Here is a 25,867-nt window from a genome sequence, read left to right as displayed (position 1 = left end):
AACCAGTTGGGAGACATCTAGATGCAAGGATAAATCCTTAAATGTTGGTGAAAATTGACCATAATTCAGGGTGAGCTCTGTTGGAGTTAGGTTGTATTCTAGGAGATTTCTGTTTATATTCCAGAGTTAAAGGTGCCTTAAAAAATGCATTTATTCTGTTTTTAACTACTGGCTGTCTTCTATTGTGTGTGTGTGTGTGTGTGTGTGTATTCTGTAGTCTAAAGTAGTCTTAAGTTATAATGTATGAGAAGAACTCAAGTAATTTTTCTTAAAATGACCTAGCTAAAATGTTATCTTAACTGCTGTTTTTCTGGCTTCATTTATCCATAATGTAATAATGCCATGCTTAGGACATGTGCTCTGTGAATAAACTATTTAAAGAAATTGAGTCTTGGGACCATTGCAGTGGTATAGCTGACTACTTCTGCGCATGCAATGCTGGCATCCTATGTGGCTGCTAGTTGGTGTCCCAGCTGCTTTGCTTCTGATTCAGCTCCCTGCTGATGACCTGGGAAAGCAGTGGAGGATGGCCAAAGCATTGGGACCCCATACCTGTGTGGAAGATCCAGGAAGAAGGTTCTGACTTCTGGCTTCAGATTGACTCAGCTATGGCCACTGTGCTGGCACTGGGGAATGAACCAGGGAATGGAGGATATCTGTCTACTTTGTCATATCTGCCTTTCCAATAAAAAGAAATATTAGAAGAAAGCTGAGTCTTAGTTTGCTTTCAGCAAAATTACAATGAGGATCTGAACTGTAATTAAATACAAAGAGTCAAATAAAATTGGAACTGCACTTTATAAATATACAAAAGTTTGGCCTTGCCTAATATGGATCATCACCAGACTAATCCACCATTTGTTTTTCATTCCATTGCCAGAATTAAGTGTTTTATTTCTTTAAAAAAAAATAAGAAATGGCTAAAGCAGAAAGGTGGAAGGTTCTCTGAAGGGAAGGAGGAAAACTAAGAGTCTTTCAGAACTGAAGTTGCAGTTACGTTTCTTTTATGCCAACTACTAAGATAATGATATGATGATTGGATTGGTGATAAATGCTAAAATTAATCAATTAAAAATAACAGTATCGAAAAGTTCAATTGTATCCAAGTTAAAGAAGAAGCTTAAAACCTTTCAAATAAGGCAGAGTTACAGACAGAAGGACAAAGAGTAATGTTGCATTCAGTGATTTAATTACCAAATTGTCTCAGTGGCCAGAGGTGGACCCAGGCGGAAGCTGGGATCCAGGGATTCCTTAGTCTTGCACTTTGGTAGCAGGAGTCCAAGCACTTGAACCATCTTCCTCTGCTTTTCTAGGCCATTGGCAATGATTTTGTTCAGAGATAATAGCAACTAGGAGTTTAGTCAGCATCTGGTGTGATGCCAGTGTAACAGGAGGCAGTGGTCTAACTAGCTACACCAGAAGACTGACCCCCAAATTGGTTTCTTTTTTGTAGAAATATCTAAATTTTTGATTTTTCTTTAAATATTTTATTTCTTTTTTAGTTATGTACAGAGAAGGAGAGAGTGAAAGAGGTCCTCCCTCTGCTGATTCTGAACAGATGGTCACACTAACCAGGGTTGAGCCAGGCTGAAGCCAGGCACTTCATCCAGGTCTCTCACATTGGTACAAGGGCCCAAGGATTTGGACCACCATCTGCTGCTTTCCCAGTAGTTGTATTAATAGGGAACTGGATTAGAAGAGGAGCAGTGGGAACGTGAACCAGTGCCTGTGTGGGTGTGCTGGCATCCCAGGCAGTGGCTTAAAACATTATGCCACAATACTAGCCCGAACATTTAAGTTTTTAAAAATGCAGGTCATGGCTTCAATGATGATGCAGTATAATGAAGTATTTAAGAACACAGTAGTAAGGGACCGAGCTGCCTAGGTTTGAATTCTGTCTTCCTGTTACTTACTACTTGTATATCTTCTTGCAAGTTGCTGAAGCTTTCTGTACTTCAGTTTTTATCACTTGTAAATGGAAATTGTAATACTCCTTTGCTCACTTGTCTCACTTGTTCATTTTGTAGATTGAATGAATTAATACACTCAAATATAAAGGGGTTTAAAATATTGTCTGGTATCTAATATTGCCTGCTATAAAATATTGTCATTAATAGCTATTTTAATAGTCATTTCTTTAGATATTTAAATTTTATTACTTTCACACTAAATTTTGCTGGGATTAAGACTCAGAAAACCACTTGCCTTTCTAATACTCACCAGAAACAAAAACAAAAAGTAAACATCTTGATGGCTAGCATTGTGATTTTTGGTAGTCTTCTCTTTAAACACAGCTTTGAAAGTTCCTTTCAGAAACTGATCCTTCTCCTCAGAATGCTTTGATACCATATTAGCTGTCTTGCATTATTCGTCTTAATTCCCAGAACCTCAATATGCCTCATATTTGGTTGGTCCATAAAAAATGATTAATTATGCATGCATAATTTCTGGGACACATGCTCACCTCCTGCAGGGTATTTTAATAGCTGGTCAAATGGAGTTCTTTTTTCTTTTTTTTTGGAACATATTTTTGTTTTATGATACAGTTCTGTAGGTTCTGGGGTTGTCTGTGCCCTTCCCCAGGTCCCTCCCCCCAACACTGATTTCCCCTGATATAGTTTTACAGCGGCTATCCTTCATGAACAGTCACAAGCCCATCTTGTTGTTGAAGTGTTTCTCAACAGCGTAGGCATGGACACTGTCAGGGAGTCCATCATCTTACTATTAGGATGAATTCAGTTATTTCACTGGGAGTCCACCTCTGGCCTGTATGCTTAGAGGTATACAGCACTTTGTCTTCATAAATGAACATATCAGTGTTTTAACTCTTCCATTATATATACCCTAACAGAGAGCATAATCTACATCAAGGTGAAAGTGATAAGTTTCCATCGACGTGAAGGTAACAACCATGCTACTAAAATAAAAATATATCACAAGAGTGGTGAAAACAGGAATCAAAAACCTTGTAGAAATAGATGCCAGTGCGTGACTCTTTTTTTTTTTTTAATCTATTTTATTGTGTTGTTGTTGACAATCTTTACATAGTTAATTACAGTTAAAGAAAGAAAAAGAAAAAAAAAAGGTTCAGGGGGATAGGGAAGTGGGTAATACTATTATGTCCATATTGTTTCCATCTTGTATCTGAGGTAAAGGGGGATATTGAGGGGGAAGCCCCACCCGGTTTCCCGCCCACCCTGAGTCCCGGATGTGGGGCATGCTCTGAGATATGTGCTCGAGTGGTGTTAATAGTTCTCCAGTTATGAATCGCTGCCAGTTTCGCTCGATGAGGTCGTCCACTGATTGATATGGTCCATCATAAAGTCTCCGTTTGCCCCATTTTTCGCTGCCAACATATAGCTGAGATGAATGATTGATCTGCTCTGTCTTCTGTCTTTTCTTGATTAGAGTTCTGAGTCCAGCAGTTCGATTGGGGAGATCTCCAAAGAAACTTTGAGGTATTCCCAGACTAGTTTCTTGTATGTTCTAGCAAGCACAGGGCCTGGCACAGTCCATCACCCCGATCAGCTGGTGGTTGCAATTGCTGGGTTGTTTCTGTTTTCAGTCCCGATTTGCACTGGAACCAATGGGTGTTGCAGTCCAGTCTGGTTCTGCCCAGCACGTACTCGGCCCTCACACAAACCAGTGGGAGCTGCAGCCTAGTTGGGGCGACCCACGATAACCCCCACCAGGCCCGCCCCCTACCCTGGTTTGCCAGTATGTGTAGCAGAAGACCAGTCTGTCCCCCATCCCGTTTGGCTCTTGCACTTGTCAATGGATATTAAAGCTTAGTTCTATCTAACCTACTCAACCATCCAGCCCTCACGGGTGTTGTTGAGTGCCTCTCTATCTAGCCATCCCAGCCCCCGTCCTAGTTTTCATGCCCTCCCACGGGACTAGTGACCCAAGAAGGGGGAACCCACTTTTTCCCTCCCAGGTCTCTCTGTCCCGGTTTATGCACTCTTTAGGTGGTTCTGTGATTTGACTTGACAGAATTAGTCCCCAGTGCCAGCTTCTGCTGCGGCTAAGCCCAGACATCCTTCACCCACTCTAACTTATGCTTGCACCAGCAGGAATAATCAGCCCAGCCTGGCTTTTCCCTGATCTAGTCCATATGCAGCGCACAGGTGTTGTATCCTTGCTTAGTCTGGTCTGTCCCCATCCCAGCCCAAGCTCTCCAGTGGGAGTAGCTGTCCTGCGAGGGGACCAGCCCCTTAATCCCCTTGCCAGCTCTGCCCCTCCCTTCCTGGATCTCACATGTGCTGGTTGGGTGCTGCAGTCAAATCCAGTACAGGCAACCACGCCCTGGCATTCCATATTGGTCACTGGTTTTGTCGCGACCAAACCCGTCTCAACCCACACTCTGTTCTGGTGATCAGATTTGCCAGTGGGTGATATGAACTGATTCAGCCTGGTCTGCTCCTGACCCATGCTGAATGTGTGCCAGTGGGAAACGTTCCATGGCCTATTCTGGACTGTTTCCTATCATGCTTCTTGCGCTTACCTGCAGGGACTGTGTCCTGCCAGAGGAGTTGCCCAGGCTCCTCCATCAGAACCCCTCCCAATGTCAGATTTTGCACATACCAGGGGTTCCTTGAGCCAACCCTACTCAGTTCACCTCCTGTCCTAGCAGGAACAGTGGCTTTTCCTGGCTAGCTTTCACCCCATTCTGGTTCTTGTTGTTGGATGTTTCAGCCCAGCCATGGCTCGTCCATACCCACATACAGCTCACGCATGGCTCAGTAGGGGATTGAGAGCCAGCCTAGTCAGTCCCACATCTACCCTCTGGTTCTGCATGACACCAGATGGTGTTGGGGTCTGAACTGGCCTGGTGCATCCAATCCCAGCCCACACTAGTGCCTTGGGTGACTGCAACTGTTTCCTAGATAGAACACAGCCCCAATTCTAGCACATACACCCCTTGGTGGGAACCTCAACCTAGTTAGGGTGTCCCGTTACCTCCCCGATTGGGCTTGTTCCTAGCTGTAAATCACACACCTGCCCGTGGTTGCTCTGAGGACCAGTAGGTGCAAGAGCCTAGCTCGGTATGACCTGTGTTCCATGCTGGTTTCTAGTTTAGCTTGTAGACAAAGGTTTGCTCAGTCCTGCCCAGTACATTACGTTCCATTACCAAGTTACACATTTTGGAGCTACTATGCCCTGCTTGTCCGACCCCCAGATCTGGATGACGTGTTCACCAGCGAGAGCTATGACTCGCCAGGGGAGCTTCCCAAGTACCTCCACTTGATCCACTTCCAAACCCAGTTTACATACATGCCATTGGTTTTTAGGCCAGTACCCGGTGTACTCTGGCCTCCCATTTGGCCTTGCATGAGCTGGTGAATGTTGCAGTCCGGCCCACCCCACAGCCTATTCAGGATGCACATTTGGGTGCTGCTGCCTTGCCCAGTCCAGTCTATGGCGGATCCCTTTACCTGTGATTGATGGCAGGCTCCTTGGTCACACCTAGCTTAGTCCATAACCACCTAAAATTTAGGTTGACCAGTGGGGCCAAACTTTCTACAGGGCGTGGCCCACACATCCTGCACAGAGTCCACCCCAGGATAAGGTTCTAGGGTGCTAGTTAAAATTATGGACCTGCCTAATGTGACCAGTCTCCTGAACCAACATCATGTCAGGCAAAAAAATATCCTGCTAGACAATCCGGGATTTATCTTTTGTATTATAGGTGTTCAAAGCTCAGCATTATTGAGTGATTAGAAGGTCTCCAAAAGAAGAGTTACTGGCGTTGGGAATCTTTAGGATTGACTCAGAACCCAGAAACAGTGGGGTCACCCTAGAGCTATCTAAACAGCAATTCGGACATCCATTACCCCAGAGCTCCCCGGCCGGGCGGCCAGCAGGAAGAGCCTGGCACCACATGGTGCACTGGCCGCTGTGGGTAAGGCCAAGGACTCGTTCACTGTCTTGTGGCAGTGTCTTTGGCGTGAGCCCCCAGCATTGGGTCCAACCCGGCAGAGGCACCCCCCACAGCCACCACACTGTGAGGAGCGGCAGTTGCCCCCAAACCCAAGCCCGAACCCCTCCCAAACTCACCTAGCTGCCAGATATTAGCAGCTGGGTGGAGCTAGGAATTTTAAGCCAGTTCCCAAGTTCCCTCATGGTGCACTTACCCTGAGGAAAGAGCTCTCTTGGGTCCTGGGTGAGGCCAAGGACTCGTTCACTGTCTTGTGGCAGTGTCTTTGGCGTGAGCCCCCAGCATTGGGTCCAACCCGGCAGGGGCACCCCCCACAGCCACCACACTGTGAGGAGCGGCAGTTGCCCCCAAACCCAAGCCCGAACCCCTCCCAAACTCACCTAGCTGCCAGATATTAGCAGCTGGGTGGAGCTAGGAATTTTAAGCCAGTTCCCAAGTTCCCTCATGGTGCACTTACCCTGAGGAAAGCACTCTCTTGGGTCCTGGGTGAGGTCAAGGACTCGTTCACTGTCTTGTGGCAGTGTCTTTGGCGTGAGCCCCCAGCATTGGGTCCAACCCGGCAGGGGCACCCCCCACAGCCGCCACACTGTGAGGAGCGGCAGTTGCCCCCAAACCCAAGCCCGAACCCCTCCCAAACTCACCTAGCTGCCAGATATTAGCAGCTGGGTGGAGCTAGTAGTGCGTGACTCTTTTTGCACTAGAGGAATTACAATTGATAACTAGACCTTCATTACTCATGATATCTAGCAAACCAGTATTGAAATGGACATTTACAATTGCAAGTGTTTACAAGCAATCCATCTCTTATGGATGATCAATTTATGAATCACAAGAACTTATTGGGAGAGATATTGATAACTAGGAAGTGCAACAAGATAAGAGTCACCACAAAAATAACTAGATTTGACTCTACAAAACTGCATATTGAGACAAGCAAGAGCCCTAGCCAAAAGATGAGCAAAACAACCCCTAGCCATACCAGCCTCGAGATTTTTGAAGGAAGTTATATTAGAGCAACATGTGGTATGTGACCTTTTGGGATTGGCTCATTTCCCTTAGCATAATGATCTCCAGTTGGCCCATTTGGCTGCAAATGATTGTATTTCGTTCTTTTTAATAGCTGAGTAGAACTCCACAGAGTACATGAACCCACAGTTTCTTCATCCTATCTTCTGTTGATGGGCACCTAGGTTGTTAACGAGTTTTTGCAATTATTGATTGTGCTGCAATGAATACAGGGTGCATGTTGCTTTCTCATGTATCAGGTATATATTTAGATATATTACCAGTAGTGCAATTGCTGGGTCACATGGTAGGTGAATTTTCAGTTGTCTGAGTATTCTCCATACTGACTTCCACAGTGGCTGCACTCCTGTTAGCTGTGGAGTAGTGCTGCTTTTCCCACGCATCCTCACCAGCAGGTATTGTTGGTAGTTTTAGCTATATGGGCCATCCTTACTGGGATTAATAGGAACCTCAGTGTTGTTTTTATTTCTATTTCCTTTACTGCTAGGGAGTTTGAGCATTTTTTCATGTATCTGTTAGCCATTTGGATTTCTTCCTTTGAAAAGTGCCCATTTCCTTTGCTGATTTCTTGACTAGTTTATTTCTTTTGTTGTTATGGTTATGTTGGAGTTCTTTTCTGAATATTAGCCCCTTGTTCCATATGTAGTATGCAAAGATTTTCTCCCACTCTGTTGGTTGCTTTTTACTTCGTTGATTGTTTCTTTTGCTGTGCAGAAGCTTCTTGGTTTGATGTAGTTCTATTTGTTTAGTTTGGTCTTGACTTCCTTTGCTTTTGGCGATTTTTCTAGAAAGTCAGCCTGTGCCTGTATCTTGTAGAATACATTTTTCTTCTAAAAATTTAATGGTTTCGGAATGTAGGTTTAGGTCCTTTACTCATTTAGGTTTCATCTTTGTGTGTATGGTGAGAGGTTAGGATCTTGCTTCTTAGTTCTGCAGGCTTAGTCCAAACAGCATTTATTAAAGAGACCTTGTATCTTCCCTGGGTTCTTTTTTTTTTTTTTTTTTTTTTAAAGATTTATTTATTTTTACTGCAAAATCAGATATAAAGAGAGGAGTTAAACTCAATTTTTGCTGAGTTTCCGTTCGATGATTCACTCCCCAAGTGACTGCAATGGCTGGTGCTGTGCTGATCCGAAGCCAGGAGCCAGGAACGTCCCTCAGATCTCCCATGTTGGTGCAGGATCCCAAGGCTTTGAGCTGTCCTTGATTGTTTTCCCAGGGCACAAGCAGGGAGCTGGATGGGAAGCAGGGTGTCTGGGACATGAACTGGCACCCATATGGGATCCCAGCGCGTTCAAGGCAAGGACTTTAGCTGCTAGGATACCACACTGGGCCCTGGGTTATTTTCTGTTCTTTTGTCAAAGATTAAATGGCTGCACATGTGGATTCGCTTCAGCTGCTTCTGTTCTACTCCATTGGTCTTCCTCTCTGTTTCTGTACCAGTATCAGGCTGACTTGATTATTGCCACCTTATAATATGTCCTAAGGTCTGGGATTGTGATTCCTCCAACTAAGTTCTTATCCTTCAGGATAGTTCTGGCTATTCCTGGTATTTTGTGTTTCCAGATGAACTTCGTGTTGTTTTTTTCCAGCTCTGTGAAGAATGACCTAGGTATTTTGATTGGAGCTGTGTTGAATTTGTATATTCCTTTCAGTAGTATGGCCATTTTCATTATATTGACTCTACCCATCCAGAAACATGGTATATTTCTCCACTTTTTGAGATCTTTTGTTTTTTTAATGCTTTGTAATTTTCCTCACAGAGATCTTCCATATCTTTACTTAGGTTTATTCCTTGGTATTTCAGTTTCTTCTCTGTTATTTTGAAGCATACCATGCTGATTAGTTCTTTTTCAACCTCAGAGTCATTTACAAACACTAGGATCATTGCTTTCTTTTTTTTTTTTTATTAATTATTATGCATTATGTGACATTTTCATAGGCTCTGGGAATCCCCACGCCCCTCCCCCCTGGTGGATTCCTCCACCTTGGTGCAGTATTACAGTTCAAATTCAATCAAGATTCTTTTCCTTACAAACATATACCAAACATAGAGTCCAGCTACTTATTGTCCAGATGGGTTGAGCAGTTTCTTGGGGAGACCATTTCTGGTCCAAAGTTAGAGCTGGTAGAATATCATCCCAGTCAATTAAGAGTCCCAATATAACATTAACAGCAATTTGTAACATTATGGAATTGACATGGTTTTGCGTAACCAGTATGTTAAAAAAAAAAACAAAAAACAAGTTCTTAACCACAACCTGTGATTTGCTCATTGACATTTCAATTTTAGTTTGTATACAGGACCAGCTGCTATATACCTTAAAATGGCTATAAGGTACCATTCAGCTGTCTCGTGTCTATTTCATTTTAGTATTTAGCCATTTGTTGTGTTGAAGTATAATTTTACTGATCTTGGCAGATTTTAGGATAATCTAGACTGGTTTGTAACTCTAACAAGACATTTGTCAACAATTAAGGTGCAGAACATTTTTTTTGGGGGGGCGTGTGCAGGAAAGTCCCCAACATCACGATGAAGAGTGACTAATCTTCGTGTCCCACCCAGCGAGGCATGAGCAAATCCATGCCAGCTCTTTCCTGTCAGATTCCAAGCTCTACTTTTTGTTGTTTGTCTATTTATTTTAGGTTTTTTTAGTTTGTATGATTGTTTGTTTGCTATGAGGGGTTTTCGGAGCGATCCCGATGGTCATTGCAAGGGAGGGTGGGGGTCCAGAGGTGGAGCCAGGCTCGGACCAGAGAAAGCTCTCCTCCCTGGTCCCGAAGGACGTTTATTGTTCTTCTGTTTCTGCGGACCGCTCAGGGCTTCTGGTTGTCTTTCCGATGACGTTGGTTTCTGCATGGTAGTGTTTGGACTTCTTCCATCCCCAGCGGAAGCTCCGGTTGGGGGTGGGTGACCTCAGAGTACTCGGCCTCCGAGGGCATCCAATTCCCTGTGGCCTCCTTGGCAGTTGGGATATAGTCCTTGTTGCTCGTATTAATAGTTTGTGGTGAAGGTCTGGGAGTCTTCATCGTTGGGATCCAGGCTTTCTCCTTGCCACCTGCTCCACCCTGGAGTGCCCCCCCTGCTCCACGCACATGACCTTTTACCAAACTCGTATAAGGTCTAGGCGTCTTTTTATTGAGTCTTTTGGTTATGCTATATAAAGCATCATATTGTCTGCAAACAGAAATAGCTTGATTTCCTCTTTTCTTATTTGAATTCCCTTAATTTCTTTTTCTTGTCTAATAGCAGTTGCAAGTACTTCCAGTACTATGTTAAATAGCAGTAGTGATAGTGGACATCCTTGTGTAGTTCCAGATCTTAGTGGGAATGCTTCCAATTTTTCCTATTCATTATGATACTGGCACTGGATTTTTCATAAATTGCTTTGATTATGTTGTGGAATGTTTCTTCTATGTCTGTCTTGCTTAGGGTTTTTAGCATGAAGGAATGTTGATTTTTATCAAATGCTTTCTTGACATCGATTGAAATTATCATATGATTTTTACTGTTGAGTTTTTTGATGTGGTGTATCACATTGATACATTTGCGTATGTTAAACCACCCCTGCATGTCTGAAGTAAATCCCGCCTGGCCGGGTGAATGATGTGTCTGATACATTTTTGTATTCTGTTGGGTAGTGTTTTGTTGAGCATTTTAGCATTGATGTTCATCAAGGATATTGGTCTATTGCTTTCTTTGTTGTGTGATTGGAGTTATTTATAAGAGTCTTTACCAACATCTGAACTTGGTATTACTAGTTGTATCTAATCTACCTGTTATTAAATGAAGCAAGTGGCATTTTCTTGATTTTTGTTTTGTATAAAATAATGGCATGATTAGAAATTATTTTCTTAGATAATTTTGTGTTATTTTGTTAGAATTTTCTAGTTTTAGAAATGTTTTTGCATTAATGTGTTCTAGTATTTTGGACAAGAAGAATTTTGCCATATTTGCCTACTTTTTTCCTTTTAATAAAATTCTATTTTAGGAAATTTGATGAACAAGGGACCAGCCCAGTGGTGCAGTGAGTGAGCCACTGTCCCTATTACCATCATCCCATGTGGGGACCAGTTTGAGTCTTGTCTGCTCCACTTGCAGTCCAGCTCCCTGGTTTTTTTTTAAAGATTTATTCATTTTATTACAGCCAGATATACACAGAGGAGGAGAGACAGAGAGGAAGATCTTCCGTCAATGATTCACTCCCCAAGTGAGCCGCAACGGGCCGGTGCGCGGCGATCCGAAGCCGGGAACCTGGAACCTCTTCCAGGTCTCCCACGCGAGTGCAGTGTTCCAATGCATTGGGCCGTCCTCAACTGCTTTCCCAGGCCACAAGCAGGGAGCTGGATGGGAAGTGGAGCTGCCGGGATTAGAACCGGTGCCCATATGGGATCCCGGGGCTTTCAAGGCGAGGACTTTAGCTGCTAGGCCACGCCGCCGGGCCCAGTCCAGCTCCCTGTTAATGCACATGGGAAAACAGCAGGCATGGCCCAAGTCCTTGGCCCTTTGCCTCTATGTGGGAGACCCAGAATAAGTTCCCAATTTCAGACAGGCCCAGTTGTAGCTGTGGCAGTCATTTGGGGGAAACTAGCAGAAAGAAGATCTCTGTAATTCTGCTTTCACAAAGACAAACATAAGTTGTAAAAAAGTTAGTGAGCAAAATGGAACATTGTAGGTGACTGGTGTAATATTGTTTCCCAGGTTGCATGTTAGAGGAAGCTAAAACAGAAAGTAGAGCTAGGAATTGAATTCAGGTCTTCAGCATGGGCTGTTGATACACCAACCAAGCCGTGTTCCAGTGGTGGTATCAAACACCCACTCCTACAGTGTTAATGATAACAATGTATAGAGATGTTATTCTGTATGTGTCACTTTACATTTTTCCCTTATTCTTTATCTAATATTATTTTTGACTCAAAAATAGACGTAAATATGTAGTTACCTAATAAGAAAATGGTGACATCCAAAAAGTGGCATGAAAAGGATAGTCTTAACAAATGGTGGGAAAAAAAAGATAGTCTTTTCAGTAAATGGTATTGTGTCAATAGGATACCCATTTGGGGAATATATTTTTACTCTCATACTGTATATCAAACTCCAGTTGTAGTGCAGTTTTTATGTTAAGTGGTAAAATGATAAAGCTTTTAAAGGAAAACATCTCCAAGATGTTTGACGGCATAAAAAGCATTGTGAAAGGAAAAAAAGTCAGATAAACTCTTATCAAAAGATAGCCTTTAAATAATGAAAGAGGATGCAGAAGGGGAGATGATTGTGTTATTGCTTATATTCAACTGAGCACTGATCTTCATATTAACAATCGTTCAAGTCAGTAGGAAAAAGATAGACAACCCAGTTTTAAGAGGCAGAGACGTTAAGAAATACCTCATAAAAGAATACTTTTGAAATGGTGAATAAATATGTAAAAAGACGTTTAGTTTCCACAGATATTAGTGATATAGGAAATTCACACATAAAAAAGATAGTTGAAACTGAGTGTTGTTGCAGCTTTTTCCTCTTTTCATATCCTGCTGGTGGGAGTGTAAATTGATACAGCTACTTTGGAAAGTTGTCAGTTTCAAATAAGACTAAATGTTTTCATGCCCTATGACCTGTCAGTTCTATTCCTAGACACATAGTAAACAGAAATGTGTTTTCCACAAAGATGTGTACTGTTATTCATAGTTGCACTATTCATAACATACTTGGACACCCCAAATGCTTACCAACCAGAAAAATAGGTAATAAATTATGATATATTCAGAAATCCATGGCATGGCAATACGAAGGATTGATCTACAGTAACATCCATCAATATGAATGAATGTGACTTCTTTAGTATTGATGAAAGAAGCTATAAACTGAGGAGACCATACTGTATGATTTCATTTGTATAAAGTTCAAAGTCAGGAGAAACTAATCATTTGGAGTGGTAGTGCTTGACAGAGGCTTAAGTTAGTAAGGTTCTCTTTCCTGGTATAAATGCTAATTGCTCTAGTATATTCAGTCACAATTTGCATTGTTTAATGTATGTGTATTCTTTTACTGAAAATAATTTTTATGATCTAGTTTATGAATTTAGTTCAACTGTAATAGAGAGCCTACTGCATTACTTTTTGATTGCCTTATTAGACTTTAAGGTGAACAGATTTTCTCTTTCAAATCATGCTATAATCAGTACTCTTGTAAAGTGTGGGTTTTGCTAAGAGGTGGCATTGCTGGGTTCTTGGATGTGCCTATCTTCAGCTTTACCAGGTGGTCAGATTGGTCTCCAGATTACTGATATTTGCACAGCACCATAGGAGTATTTGGAGAATTCACATAGTTCTATATTCCTATTAACACTTAGTGTCTTCCAACTTTGAAATTTTTTATGGGTATGAAATAGGCATGAAATGATATCTTCTTGGTACTTCAATTTGTTATCCGGTAACAGGTTTGTGGATCATTGTTCTATGTATTACTAGGTCATGTGGATTTTCCCTTGGGTGTTTTTTCTTGACTGATTTTTCACTTTTTGGATTTCCTATTTTTATTATATTTTTGTAATGTTTAGTTTTATATTACTCTTGATTTGCGTGCAGTATGCCTTGTGCTCAGGAAGGTTCCTCTTTGTGATTTTAAGATATTTCTGGAATCTCAGCTATAAATTTTAGATTTGGATAATTCTGTCTTCCTAAGAAGGTTTTAATTTCAGGTTTTTATCTTTCTCTTATTCCTGCTTGCCTGATATTACTACTTCCTATTTTATTAGTACCTTGACTCCTCACTGGCTTTTGTTGTTATTTGAAATGTATTCTAGATTTAGTATTGTAAGAAAATGTTGTTTATTTTCCACATTGCAGATGCTCATTATCACATGGTTAATTTTGTGGATGTGTGTAAGTGAAGGGGGGCTGTGCAGTGCCTATGCTGCGTCTGCTGTGTTGTTCCTAAATTTTTTTTTTAAGACTTATTTATTTTCATTGGAAAGTCAGATATACAGAGAGGAGAAGAGACAGAGAGGAAGATCTTCTGTCCGATGATTTACTCCCCAGGCATCCAGAATGGCCAGACCTGAGCTGATTCAAAGCCAGGAGCCAGGAACTTCCTCCAGGTCTCCCACGCGAATGCAGGGTCCCAAGGCTTTGGGCCATCCTTGACTGCTTTCCCAGGCCATAGGTAGGGAGCTGGATGGGAAGCCGGGTGACTGGAACACGAGCCGGCATGTGGCCCTGATTTCTTCAGCATTCCTTACTTCTTGCCTCTGCCCTCTGCTTAAAGATCAGTGCTAGAGGAAAAGCTCATGACTCCTGGGCATAGTCACAAACTCTTGGCTAATCTTGCTGAAGTCTTGCAGCACATTCTCTTGCCATGAATCTTTTGGACAGAGCACCAGCAAGCGTAGCATAGCTTCACCAGGAACTATTCTTAGAATAGAATCAGATTTTTTTTTTTAAATTTTTTTTTTTTAAAGATTTGATGTAAGTCAATGCTTTAGTCTAATTTATGAATTGTAAGGAAATGTAATTAGGTCTTGCTTTATGAAGGAATTACTATAAACTTTGGCAGTTGATTTCAGTGTTTTGAGACTGCATTCTGTTTTTAAATATTTTCATTAAAATTTTTCTGTTTTTTATGAAGTTGAACACATTTCACACAGTAATTCTTCCTACCTTATCCTTCCTCCTGCATGTGTTCCCCATCCACCCTCTTCTTTCCTTTTTTTTTCTTTTAAATTTTAAAATGGCTTATTTTCATTTCTCTTCCAGTCACAGGCTTAATACTCCATTGGGTAAGGATTTCAAGAAATAACAAGTAGAAATGAAACCCTACTATTCCTCTAGAATATAGACACAGGCTGTAAAAAATAATCAAATCTCAAGATGCTGCACTTGTAAACACTGATTTGAACTGTTATTTACCACAGATTGGGGAAAGCATATGATATTTCTTATTTGGGAGTTACTCATTTTGCTAAGCAGAAATGTTTCAATTTGCATCCATTCTGTTACAAAAGACAGGATTTCATTCTTTTTAATGGCTGAGTAGTATTCCATAATGTGCATATAAGCACACTTTCTTTATCCATTTGTCTCATGCTGGATATCTTTGTTGATTCCATGTTTTAGCTATTGTGAAGTAAGCTGCTATAAACATGATTGTACAGATGTAATTTCTGTCACATATGCTGGTTTTATTTCATTTGGATAAGTTTCTAGGAGTGAGCTGACTGGGTCAGATGGAGGAGTCAATCTTTGATGAACCTCCAAACTATCCTTCATAATGATTGTACTAGTCTGCAGTCCCACAATGTGTTAGGACCTTTTCCTTCACTTTGTTGTTGTTGTTTTTTTTTTTTTTTTTTTTTTTAATGTATAATCCATTTTATTGTATTGTTGTTGACAATCTTTACATAGTTAACTATAGTTGAAGGAAAATCAAGAAAGAGAAGGAAAAAAAAAAAAAAGGTTCAGGGGGATAGGGAGGTGGGCAATGCTATTATGTCCATATTGTTTCCATCATGTATCTGAGGTAAAAGGGGATATTGAGGGAGAAGCCCCACCCGGTTTCCCGCCCACCCCAAGTCCCATATGTGGGGCATGCTCTGAGATATGTGCTCAAGTGGAGTTAATAGTTCTCCAGTTATGAGTCACTGCCAGTTTCGCTCGATGAGGTGGTCCACTGATTGATATGGTCCATCATGAAGTCTCCATTTGTCCCATATTTCGCTGCCAACATGTAGCTGAGATGAATGATTGTCCTATTCTGTCTTCTGTCTTTTCTTGGTTAGAATTCTGAGTCCAGCAGTTCAAGTGGGGAGATCTCCAAAGATACTTTGAGGTATTCCCAGACCAGATTCTTGTATGTTCTAGCAAGCACAGGGCCCGGCACAGTCCATCACCCTGATCAGCTGGTGGTTGCAATTGCTGTGTTGGTTCTGTTTTCAGTCCCGAGTTGCACTGGAACCAATGGGTGTTGCAGTCCAGTCTGGTTCGGCCCTTACATCAACCAGTGGGAGCTGCAGCCTAGTCGGGGCGACCCACAATAACCCCCACCAAGCCTGCCCCCTACCCTGGTTTGCCAATTTGTGTAGCAGAAGACCAGTCTGTCCCCCATCCCATTTGGCTCTGGTACTTGTCAATGGGTATTAAAGCTTAGTTCTATCTAATCGACTCAACCATCCAGCCCTCACAGATGTTGTTGAGTGCCTCTGTCTAGCCATCCCAGCCCCCGTCCTAGTTTTCATGCCCTCCCACGGGAATAGTGACCCAAGAAGGGGGAACCCACTTTTTCCCTCCCAGGTCTCTCTGTCCCGGTTTATGCACTCTTTAGGTGGTCCTGTGATTTGACTCGACAGAATTAGTCCCCAGTGCCAGCTTCTGCTGCAGCTGATGCTGTGGCCCTGATCTTGTCCACATGCAGCGCACAGGTGTTGTAGCCTTGCTTAGTCGTGTCTGTCTCTATCCCAGCCAACACTCTCCAGTGGGAGTGGTTGTCCAGCGAGGGGACCAGCCCCTTAACCCCCCCGCCAGCTCTGCCCCTCCCTTCCTGGATCTCACGTGTGCTGGATGGGTGTTGCATTCATATCCAGTACAGGCAACCACGCCCTGGCGTTCCAGAATGTGTACTGGTTTTGTCGCAACCAAACCCGGCCCATTCCACACTCTGTTCTGGTGATCGGATTTGCCAGAGGATGACATGAACTGATTCAGCCTGGCCTGCTCCTGACCCATGCCGAATGCATGCCAGTGGGAAACTTTCCATGGCCTATTCTGGGCTGTTTCCAATCATGCTTCTTGTGCTTACCTGCAGGGACTGTGTCCTGCCAGAGGAGTTGCCCAGGCTCCTCCATCAGAACCCCTCCCAATGCCAGATTTTGCGCTTGCCAGGGGGTCCTTGAGCCAACCCTACTCAGTTCACCTCCTGTCCTAGCAGGAACAGTGGCTTTTCCTGGCTGGCTTTCACCCCATTCTGACTCTTGTTGTTGGATGTTTCAGCCCAGCCATGGCTCGTCCATACCCACATACAGCTCACACATGGCTCAGAAGGGGATTGAGACCCAGCCTAGTCAGTCCCACATCTACCCTGTTTCTCCATAACACCAGATGGTGCTGGGATCTGAACCGGCCTGGTGCATCCAATCCCAGCCCACACTAGTGCCTCGGGTGACTGCAACTGTTTCCTAGATAGAACGCAGCCCCCATTCCAGCACATACACCCCTTGGTGGGAACCTCATCCCAGCTGTGGCTTCCCAGATTGGGACCGTTCCTAGCTGTAAATCACACACCTGCACGTGGTTGCTCCGAGGACCATTAGGTGCCAGCCTGCTACACAAGCCGGAGCTTATCTTTTACTTGATAGGTGTTCAAAGCTCAGCATTGTTAAGGGATTGGAAGTTCTTCAAAGGAAGAGTTACTGGCATTGGGAATCTTTAGGATTGACTCAGATCCCAGAAACAGTGGGGTCACTCTAGAGCTATCTCAGCAGCGATTCAGATGTCCAATACCCCAGAGCTCCCCGGCCGGGCGGCCAGTAGGCACGGCCTGGCGCCAAATGGCGCACTGGCCGCCCTGGCCCAGCCCGCCATGAGCCATGGGCACATGGCGGACTGGGTTCGGGATCCGAGCTAGACGTCCTCTCCCGCAGCCCTCGGCTCGCCTCTGGCAGCCGGAAGTTAAATCCTGCAGGCCCGAGGTTGCGCCCCTCCCCAATCCCGTTCACCCACCACCCAATGAGGGTGTTGGGTGGGTCCCGGACATGCCCAGTCACGGAGGCCTCCCCCCTCGGCGTACTCACCCCAGAAGGAAGCAGGCCGCACCCAGGCATGTCCGGGCCCAGCCCGCCATGAGCCATGGGCACATGGCGGACTGGGTTCGGGATCCGAGCTAGACGTCCTCTCCCGCAGCCCTCGGCTCGCCTCTGGCAGCCGGAAGTTAAATCCTGCAGGCCCGAGGTTGCGCCCCTCCCCAATCCCGTTCACCCACCACCCAATGAGGGTGTTGGGTGGGTCCCGGACATGCCCAGTCACGGAGGCCTCCCCCCTCGGCGTACTCACCCCAGAAGGAAGCAGGCCGCACCCAGGCATGTCCGGGCCCAGCCCGCCATGAGCCATGGGCACATGGCGGACTGGGTTCGGGATCCGAGCTAGACGTCCTCTCCCGCAGCCCTCGGCTCGCCTCTGGCAGCCGGAAGTTAAATCCTGCAGGCCCGAGGTTGCGCCCCTCCCCAATCCCGTTCACCCACCACCCAATGAGGGTGTTGGGTGGGTCCCGGACATGCCCAGTCACGGAGGCCTCCCCCCTCGGCGTACTCACCCCAGAAGGAAGCAGGCCGCACCCAGGCATGTCCGGGCCCAGCCCGCCATGAGCCATGGGCACATGGCGGACTGGGTTCGGGATCCGAGCTAGACGTCCTCTCCCGCAGCCCTCGGCTCGCCTCTGGCAGCCGGAAGTTAAATCCTGCAGGCCCGAGGTTGCGCCCCTCCCCAATCCCGTTCACCCACCACCCAATGAGGGTGTTGGGTGGGTCCCGGACATGCCCAGTCACGGAGGCCTCCCCCCTCGGCGTACTCACCCCAGAAGGAAGCAGGCCGCACCCAGGCATGTCCGGGCCCAGCCCGCCATGAGCCATGGGCACATGGCGGACTGGGTTCGGGATCCGAGCTAGACGTCCTCTCCCGCAGCCCTCGGCTCGCCTCTGGCAGCCGGAAGTTAAATCCTGCAGGCCCGAGGTTGCGCCCCTCCCCAATCCCGTTCACCCACCACCCAATGAGGGTGTTGGGTGGGTCCCGGACATGCCCAGTCACGGAGGCCTCCCCCCTCGGCGTACTCACCCCAGAAGGAAGCAGGCCGCACCCAGGCATGTCCGGGCCCAGCCCGCCATGAGCCATGGGCACATGGCGGACTGGGTTCGGGATCCGAGCTAGACGTCCTCTCCCGCAGCCCTCGGCTCGCCTCTGGCAGCCGGAAGTTAAATCCTGCAGGCCCGAGGTTGCGCCCCTCCCCAATCCCGTTCACCCACCACCCAATGAGGGTGTTGGGTGGGTCCCGGACATGCCCAGTCACGGAGGCCTCCCCCCTCGGCGTACTCACCCCAGAAGGAAGCAGGCCTCACCCAGGCATGTCCGGGCCCAGCCCGCCATGAGCCATGGGCACATGGCGGACTGGGTTCGGGATCCGAGCTAGACGTCCTCTCCCGCAGCCCTCGGCTCGCCTCTGGCAGCCGGAAGTTAAATCCTGCAGGCCCGAGGTTGCGCCCCTCCCCAATCCCGTTCACCCACCACCCAATGAGGGTGTTGGGTGGGTCCCGGACATGCCCAGTCACGGAGGCCTCCCCCCTCGGCGTACTCACCCCAGAAGGAAGCAGGCCGCACCCAGGCATGTCCGGGCCCAGCCCGCCATGAGCCATGGGCACATGGCGGACTGGGTTCGGGATCCGAGCTAGACGTCCTCTCCCGCAGCCCTCGGCTCGCCTCTGGCAGCCGGAAGTTAAATCCTGCAGGCCCGAGGTTGCGCCCCTCCCCAATCCCGTTCACCCACCACCCAATGAGGGTGTTGGGTGGGTCCCGGACATGCCCAGTCACGGAGGCCTCCCCCCTCGGCGTACTCACCCCAGAAGGAAGCAGGCCGCACCCAGGCATGTCCGGGCCCAGCCCGCCATGAGCCATGGGCACATGGCGGACTGGGTTCGGGATCCGAGCTAGACGTCCTCTCCCGCAGCCCTCGGCTCGCCTCTGGCAGCCGGAAGTTAAATCCTGCAGGCCCGAGGTTGCGCCCCTCCCCAATCCCGTTCACCCACCACCCAATGAGGGTGTTGGGTGGGTCCCGGACATGCCCAGTCACGGAGGCCTCCCCCCTCGGCGTACTCACCCCAGAAGGAAGCAGGCCGCACCCAGGCATGTCCGGGCCCAGCCCGCCATGAGCCATGGGCACATGGCGGACTGGGTTCGGGATCCGAGCTAGACGTCCTCTCCCGCAGCCCTCGGCTCGCCTCTGGCAGCCGGAAGTTAAATCCTGCAGGCCCGAGGTTGCGCCCCTCCCCAATCCCGTTCACCCACCACCCAATGAGGGTGTTGGGTGGGTCCCGGACATGCCCAGTCACGGAGGCCTCCCCCCTCGGCGTACTCACCCCAGAAGGAAGCAGGCCGCACCCAGGCATGTCCGGGCCCAGCCCGCCATGAGCCATGGGCACATGGCGGACTGGGTTCGGGATCCGAGCTAGACGTCCTCTCCCGCAGCCCTCGGCTCGCCTCTGGCAGCCGGAAGTTAAATCCTGCAGGCCCGAGGTTGCGCCCCTCCCCAATCCCGTTCACCCACCACCCAATGAGGGTGTTGGGTGGGTCCCGGACATGCCCAGTCACGGAGGCCTCCCCCCTCGGCGTACTCACCCCAAGAAGGAAGCAGGCCGCACCCAGGCATGTCCGGGCCCAGCCCGCCATGAGCCATGGGCACATGGCGGACTGGGTTCGGGATCCGAGCTAGACGTCCTCTCCCGCAGCCCTCGGCTCGCCTCTGGCAGCCGGAAGTTAAATCCTGCAGGCCCGAGGTTGCGCCCCTCCCCAATCCCGTTCACCCACCACCCAATGAGGGTGTTGGGTGGGTCCCGGACATGCCCAGTCACGGAGGCCTCCCCCCTCGGCGTACTCACCCCAGAAGGAAGCAGGCCGCACCCAGGCATGTCCGGGCCCAGCCCGCCATGAGCCATGGGCACATGGCGGACTGGGTTCGGGATCCGAGCTAGACGTCCTCTCCCGCAGCCCTCTTTGTTGTTGTTGTTAACATTTATTTATTTTTATTGGAAAGTCAGAAACAGAGAGGAGAGACAGAGAGGAAAATCTTTGTCTGATGATTCACTCCCCAAGTGGCCACAATGGCCAGAGCTGAGCTGATCTGAAGCCAGGAGCTTCTTCTAGGTCTCCCATGCAGGTGCAGCGTCCCAAAGCCTTTGGTCATCCTCAACTGCTTTCCCAGGCCACAAGCAGGGAGCTGGATGGGAAACAGGGCCACTGGGATACAAACCAGTGCCCAAATGGGATTCTGGCATATGCAAGGAGAGGATTTCAGCCGGGTCCTTCCTTTACATTCTTACCAGCATTTTTTATTTTCTGTTGATAGCCATTCTAACAGGGATGAGGTGGAACCTCATTGTGATTTATTTCCATATACCTGATGGATAGCAATCCTGGGCATTTTTTCATATGTGTAGTGGCCATTTGTATTTTATCATTTGAAAATTGCCTGTTCCTGTCTTTGCCCATTTCTTAACTGGATTATTTGTTTTCTTGTTGAGTTTCTTGAGCTTGTTGTAGATCTTGAGTATTAACACTCTGTCAGTCGCATAAATTGCAAATATTTCCCCCCCATTATATGGTTGCCTCTTTTTGATGGTTTCCTTTGCAGGGCCAAAGCTTCTCAGCTTGATGTAATCCCATTTATCTTGCTTTAATTACCTGTGCTTCTGGCATCTTTTTCAAGAAGTCTTTGCCTGTGTCTATGTCTTGCAGGGTGTCCCCAGTGTTTTCCTCTAGTAATCTGATAGTATCAGGTTGATTTAGGTCCCTCATCCATTTTGAGTTGATTTTTAAAAATTTTTTTTTATTAATTATTTTGCATTATGTGACAGTTCATAGGCTCTGGGAATCTCCCCACCCCTCCCCCTCGCCCCTCCCCCCTGGTGGATTCCTCCACCTTGATGCAGTATTACAGTTCAAATTCAATCAAGATTCTTTCCTTGCAAACATATACCAAGCATAGAGTCCAGCTACTTATTGTCCAGATGGGTTGAACAGTTTCTTGGGGAGACCATTTCTGGTCTGAAGTTAGAGCTGGTAGAATATCATCACAGTCAATTAAGAGTCCCAATATAACATCAACAGCAATTTGCAATATTATGGAATTGACATGGTTTTGAGTAAAAGGTAGGTATCTTGATTCATGATACTTTTGCATACATAGATCCAATTTTCCCTGAATCATTTGTTGAAGAGATTATTCTTTCTCCCTGGACTGATTTCAGTTCCCTTGTCAAAAATTAGTTGGCTGTAGATGTGTGGGTTCATTTGTGGGATTTCTTTCTGTTCCATTGATCTTCATGCTTATTTTTGTGCCAGTACCAGGCTGTTTTGATTACAGCTACTCTGTAGTATGTCTTGAAGACTGGTATTGTGAAGCATCCAACTATGTTTTGTTTTGTTTTTGTGATTGTTAGCTCTTTGGAGTTTTTTGTGTTCTCTTATCTATTTTTTTAAAAAAATATTTATTTATTTTTATTGGAAAGGCAGATATACAGAGAGGAGGAAAAACAGAAAGAAAGCACTTCTGTCCAACGGTTCACTCCCCACTTGACCACAACGGTCTCCCACACGGGTGCAGGGTCCCAGAGCTTTGGACCATCCCTGACTGCTTTCCCAGGCTACAAGCTCCCTGCTGTTGGGAAGTGGAGCCGCCTGGATTAGAACCAGTTCCCATGTGGGATCCCGGCATGTTCAAGACAAGGATTTTAACTGCTACACTATCATGCTGGGCCCCTCTTATCTATTTTAACAGCATTTTTTTCTGGACCTGAGGAGAATATGATAGATATTTTGATTAGGATCACATTGGATCTGTGTATTACTTTTAGTAACGTGGACATTTGGCATTTTTCCAATCCGTGAACATGGAAGATTTACTGTGTTTTGGTGTCTTCTCTTTATTTCTTTAATGTTTTGTGATTTTCTTCATAGAGATCTCTTATCTTCTTGTTTAAATTTACTCTAAGATGCTTGAACTCTTCTACAGCTATTGTGAATGGGACTGATCGTGTGTATATTCATTCTCAGCCATGGAATTGTTTTTACATACGAAGGCTGTTGATTTTATATCCTATGACTTTACCAAACTCTTTTGTAAGTTCCAATAGTCTCTTAGATTTTTTTGTTCCCCTGGATAAATCATGTCCTCTATATACAGGGATAGCTTGACTTCCTGTGTTCCAACTTGAATCCTTTTGACTTCTTGTCTGATGGTTCTAGCTAAACCTTCCTGGACTGTACTGAAAAACACTACTGTTTTTCTAATATTTGTAGAAATATGTCATTGAGTATTCTGATCTTAGGCTTTATTAATTAATCAATTAATTAAAATTTATTGAGTGGGAGAGAGCAATTGAATAAATCAATGCAGTAGAGCATGCTTCGAACTTCTGCTTCGTTTTCCAAAGGCCCTCAGTGCCAAACCAAAGCCAGGAGTTGGAAACTCAACCTGAATCTCTTGTGCGTTAGTCGGGAGGCAAGTACTAGTGCCATCATCTACGCTTCCCTGGACGTGTTTTAGTGGGAAGCCAAGTCAGGACATAGGATTTAGGCATTCCAAGTGATATCATGTTATGCCAGATGACTGCTTCTAGCTGTTACTTTTAAAAATCATATAGTAACAATTTTTTGCCATGCGCATAACCATGATCAGATATTGTTGGCAGTTCTGATAAGATATTTCAGTTTTTCCTGGTTATTTACAAATATCTGTGATTATGTTTGTATTCTTTCTCCTCTTCTATGACATTTGCAACTCTTACCCACCCTTGGCCTTGGACTTTTTCATGATACTGGTCATTCATTCTATAGAATGTCTCACATTCTGGATTTGACTGATTGCCTCTTTGTAGTGATGTTGAACTTGACTTTTTATTCCTGTTAAACTGGCAGAACAAATGCCTTGCTTGGATTCAGGTTCAGCCTTTCTTTTCCCCTTCCATTTCCCTTTTCTTTCCCTTTCTTCCGTTTCTACTTCATTTCTCCTCCTTTCTCCTCTCTTCCTCTCTTTCCTTTCTCCTTACTTTCCTTCTCTCTTTTCTTCCCCTCCCATCCACCTCCATTTCTGTCCTAGTGTTTCCCTGTTTCCCTCTTTTTTTGTTGAGGATATAGTTGCTGGTTGTCACTTTTTTCAGTGATACCAAGAATGATGTGTGGAATCTCTTAGTATGCATTAATTTTTAATGGAGAGATGCCCATTAGAATCACTTTAACACTTGGTAAGATTCTTAAGAATCGTAAGAGAGAGTCTTGTTTAGTGAATTTAATGGGAGTGTGGAGCAGCATTCATTACACACCCTAGACTCTTCTACAGTTACTCAGGTGTGGTAAGAGCCACTACTTTATTACGATTAATATGTAGTGACAGTTTACTTTCATGTAAATACTTTCAGAATGTATGTCTTGCATAAAATGAAGCATGCTTTAAATTAATAAGCAACTGTAAAGATTTGAGATTGCTTTATGTAATAGAAAAAATATTGACGTGGGCCTAGGGAGGAATAAAAGGTATCTCACAAAATTATTTTAATGTTTAAATGAAATGATTTTTTTGGATGCAGTCCTGCACCTGGTGGTTAGTCGAGCCTAAATCTGAAATTCATTAGAGCAATAAGTATTTAACTTTCAATGCAATCTACAGTAAAGTTTAAATTGACATAATAATGGAATAATGAAGTAATGCTGGAATAAGCTTTTATTTTTTCATTTTAGCTTGTTTTGGAGTAATATGAGACTCACTGCAGCTTTAATACTAGTGGTGTTTGGAAAAAAATAGTATATGGAAATCTTACTGATTTTTTTTTTTTTTTCTTCCCTACTTTCAGCTCCATTTACCTCTTAATTCTCCTTTGCCTGGAAGTGAATTGACCAAGGAACCTTTCCGTTGGGATCAGAGACTGTTTGCATTAGTGTTGCGGTTGCCTGGCACTATGTCCGTAGAATCAGAACAGTTGACAGGTGTGCCTTTAGATGACTCTGCAATAACACCAATGTGTGAAGTGACAGGCGGTAAGTTTTATGCCAGCAAAAATTCAACTTAAAAGGCAGTGTTTACCTGTCTGTTAAAATGTACCTTTCAAAAATTTTCCGATTTGTTTTTGCTTAATGAATTATTTGGAATTAATATATGGCTTCAGAACTAATTAATGATAACTTATGGTTTTGCTTTATAAGGGCATATTTAATGGATATGATAACGGTAACTTTTAAAATATGTAGTTAGGAAATGGCTGATATTTGAAGTTGTTAATTTTTCTGTCAACAAAGATTACCAATAATTTAGAAATGCTGTAGAATTATTTTTCTGTACAGAATTGAGAGAATCATTTCACTATTCGTTTGATAGGATATATCTGGTTAAGGGCAGTACTCCCAAGGGGCAAGGCATTAGATGGATTAGAGGAATCAGGTGGTCACTTTGCCAGGTGAATACTAATGAAAATCTTCACATAGAACATGAGGTGAACACAGACCTTCTATAATGTGTGATGAACTAGCAAGTAGATTAATTTCCTGTAAGTTTATATTGTGTCCCTACTGTGTGCAGTTTGTGTTTCCTTAGTCCATAAAGCTGAAAACTTGACATGCTTCAAAAAATATGAAGCGTTTTGGATATTGTGCTTAAAATGTTTTATATTTTGTAGCATGTTAGATTCAGGTTTTCAGACTACAAATGTTCAATTGAAAATCCAACAATTTCAAAATGTGAAATACTTCTGATCCCGGTCAGTTTGGATAAGGAATGATGAATCTGTCCTCAGTAAACCTATTACAGCTTTAGGGCTTCAGTAATGGATCTGGCATGCATGGAGTTCTTGTTTTCAGGAAGTATTGTAGTTCTCACCCAAGTACTTTTAGTTCAGCCTAAATTGTTGAAGTCTAGCATTACCACCCTTTCACCTGTGATGGAACAGAACCTCCAACGTGGACTCCAGCCACAGGTGGTGTTCAGAGGTGGAAGGGTGGTAATGCCAAACTGTGTAAATTAAGAGAAACTATAAATACTAATTAATATTTTAGGTACATTTTTTCAAAATCCCATGACTTTTGAAAATTGTAAAGTTCACAAGCAGAAAGGGATTGGCTTTAGAGAGGTATAAACAGTAGAAGTTAGAAAACTTACTCATTAAG

The 25,867-nt window shown here is 45.0% G+C and overlaps 1 protein-coding gene across 4 annotated transcripts in view; it reads left to right on the top strand.

Annotated features, from left to right (window-relative positions):
* Positions 1 to 25,867, top strand: part of INTS6 (integrator complex subunit 6) — a 99,687-nt gene that overhangs the window by 43,345 nt on the left and 30,475 nt on the right. For all 4 annotated transcript variants that reach the window (XM_058670812.1, XM_058670813.1, XM_058670814.1 and 1 more), the window contains one exon: positions 24,562 to 24,745. In XM_058670812.1, coding sequence (XP_058526795.1) covers positions 24,562 to 24,745 — 184 coding nt within the window. The remainder of the gene's footprint in view (positions 1 to 24,561; positions 24,746 to 25,867) is intronic.

Source organism: Ochotona princeps, chromosome 12, assembly GCF_030435755.1.
Source record: "Ochotona princeps isolate mOchPri1 chromosome 12, mOchPri1.hap1, whole genome shotgun sequence".
NCBI lineage: Eukaryota > Metazoa > Chordata > Mammalia > Lagomorpha > Ochotonidae > Ochotona > Ochotona princeps.
This window is presented reverse-complemented; position numbering and strand designations above follow the sequence as displayed.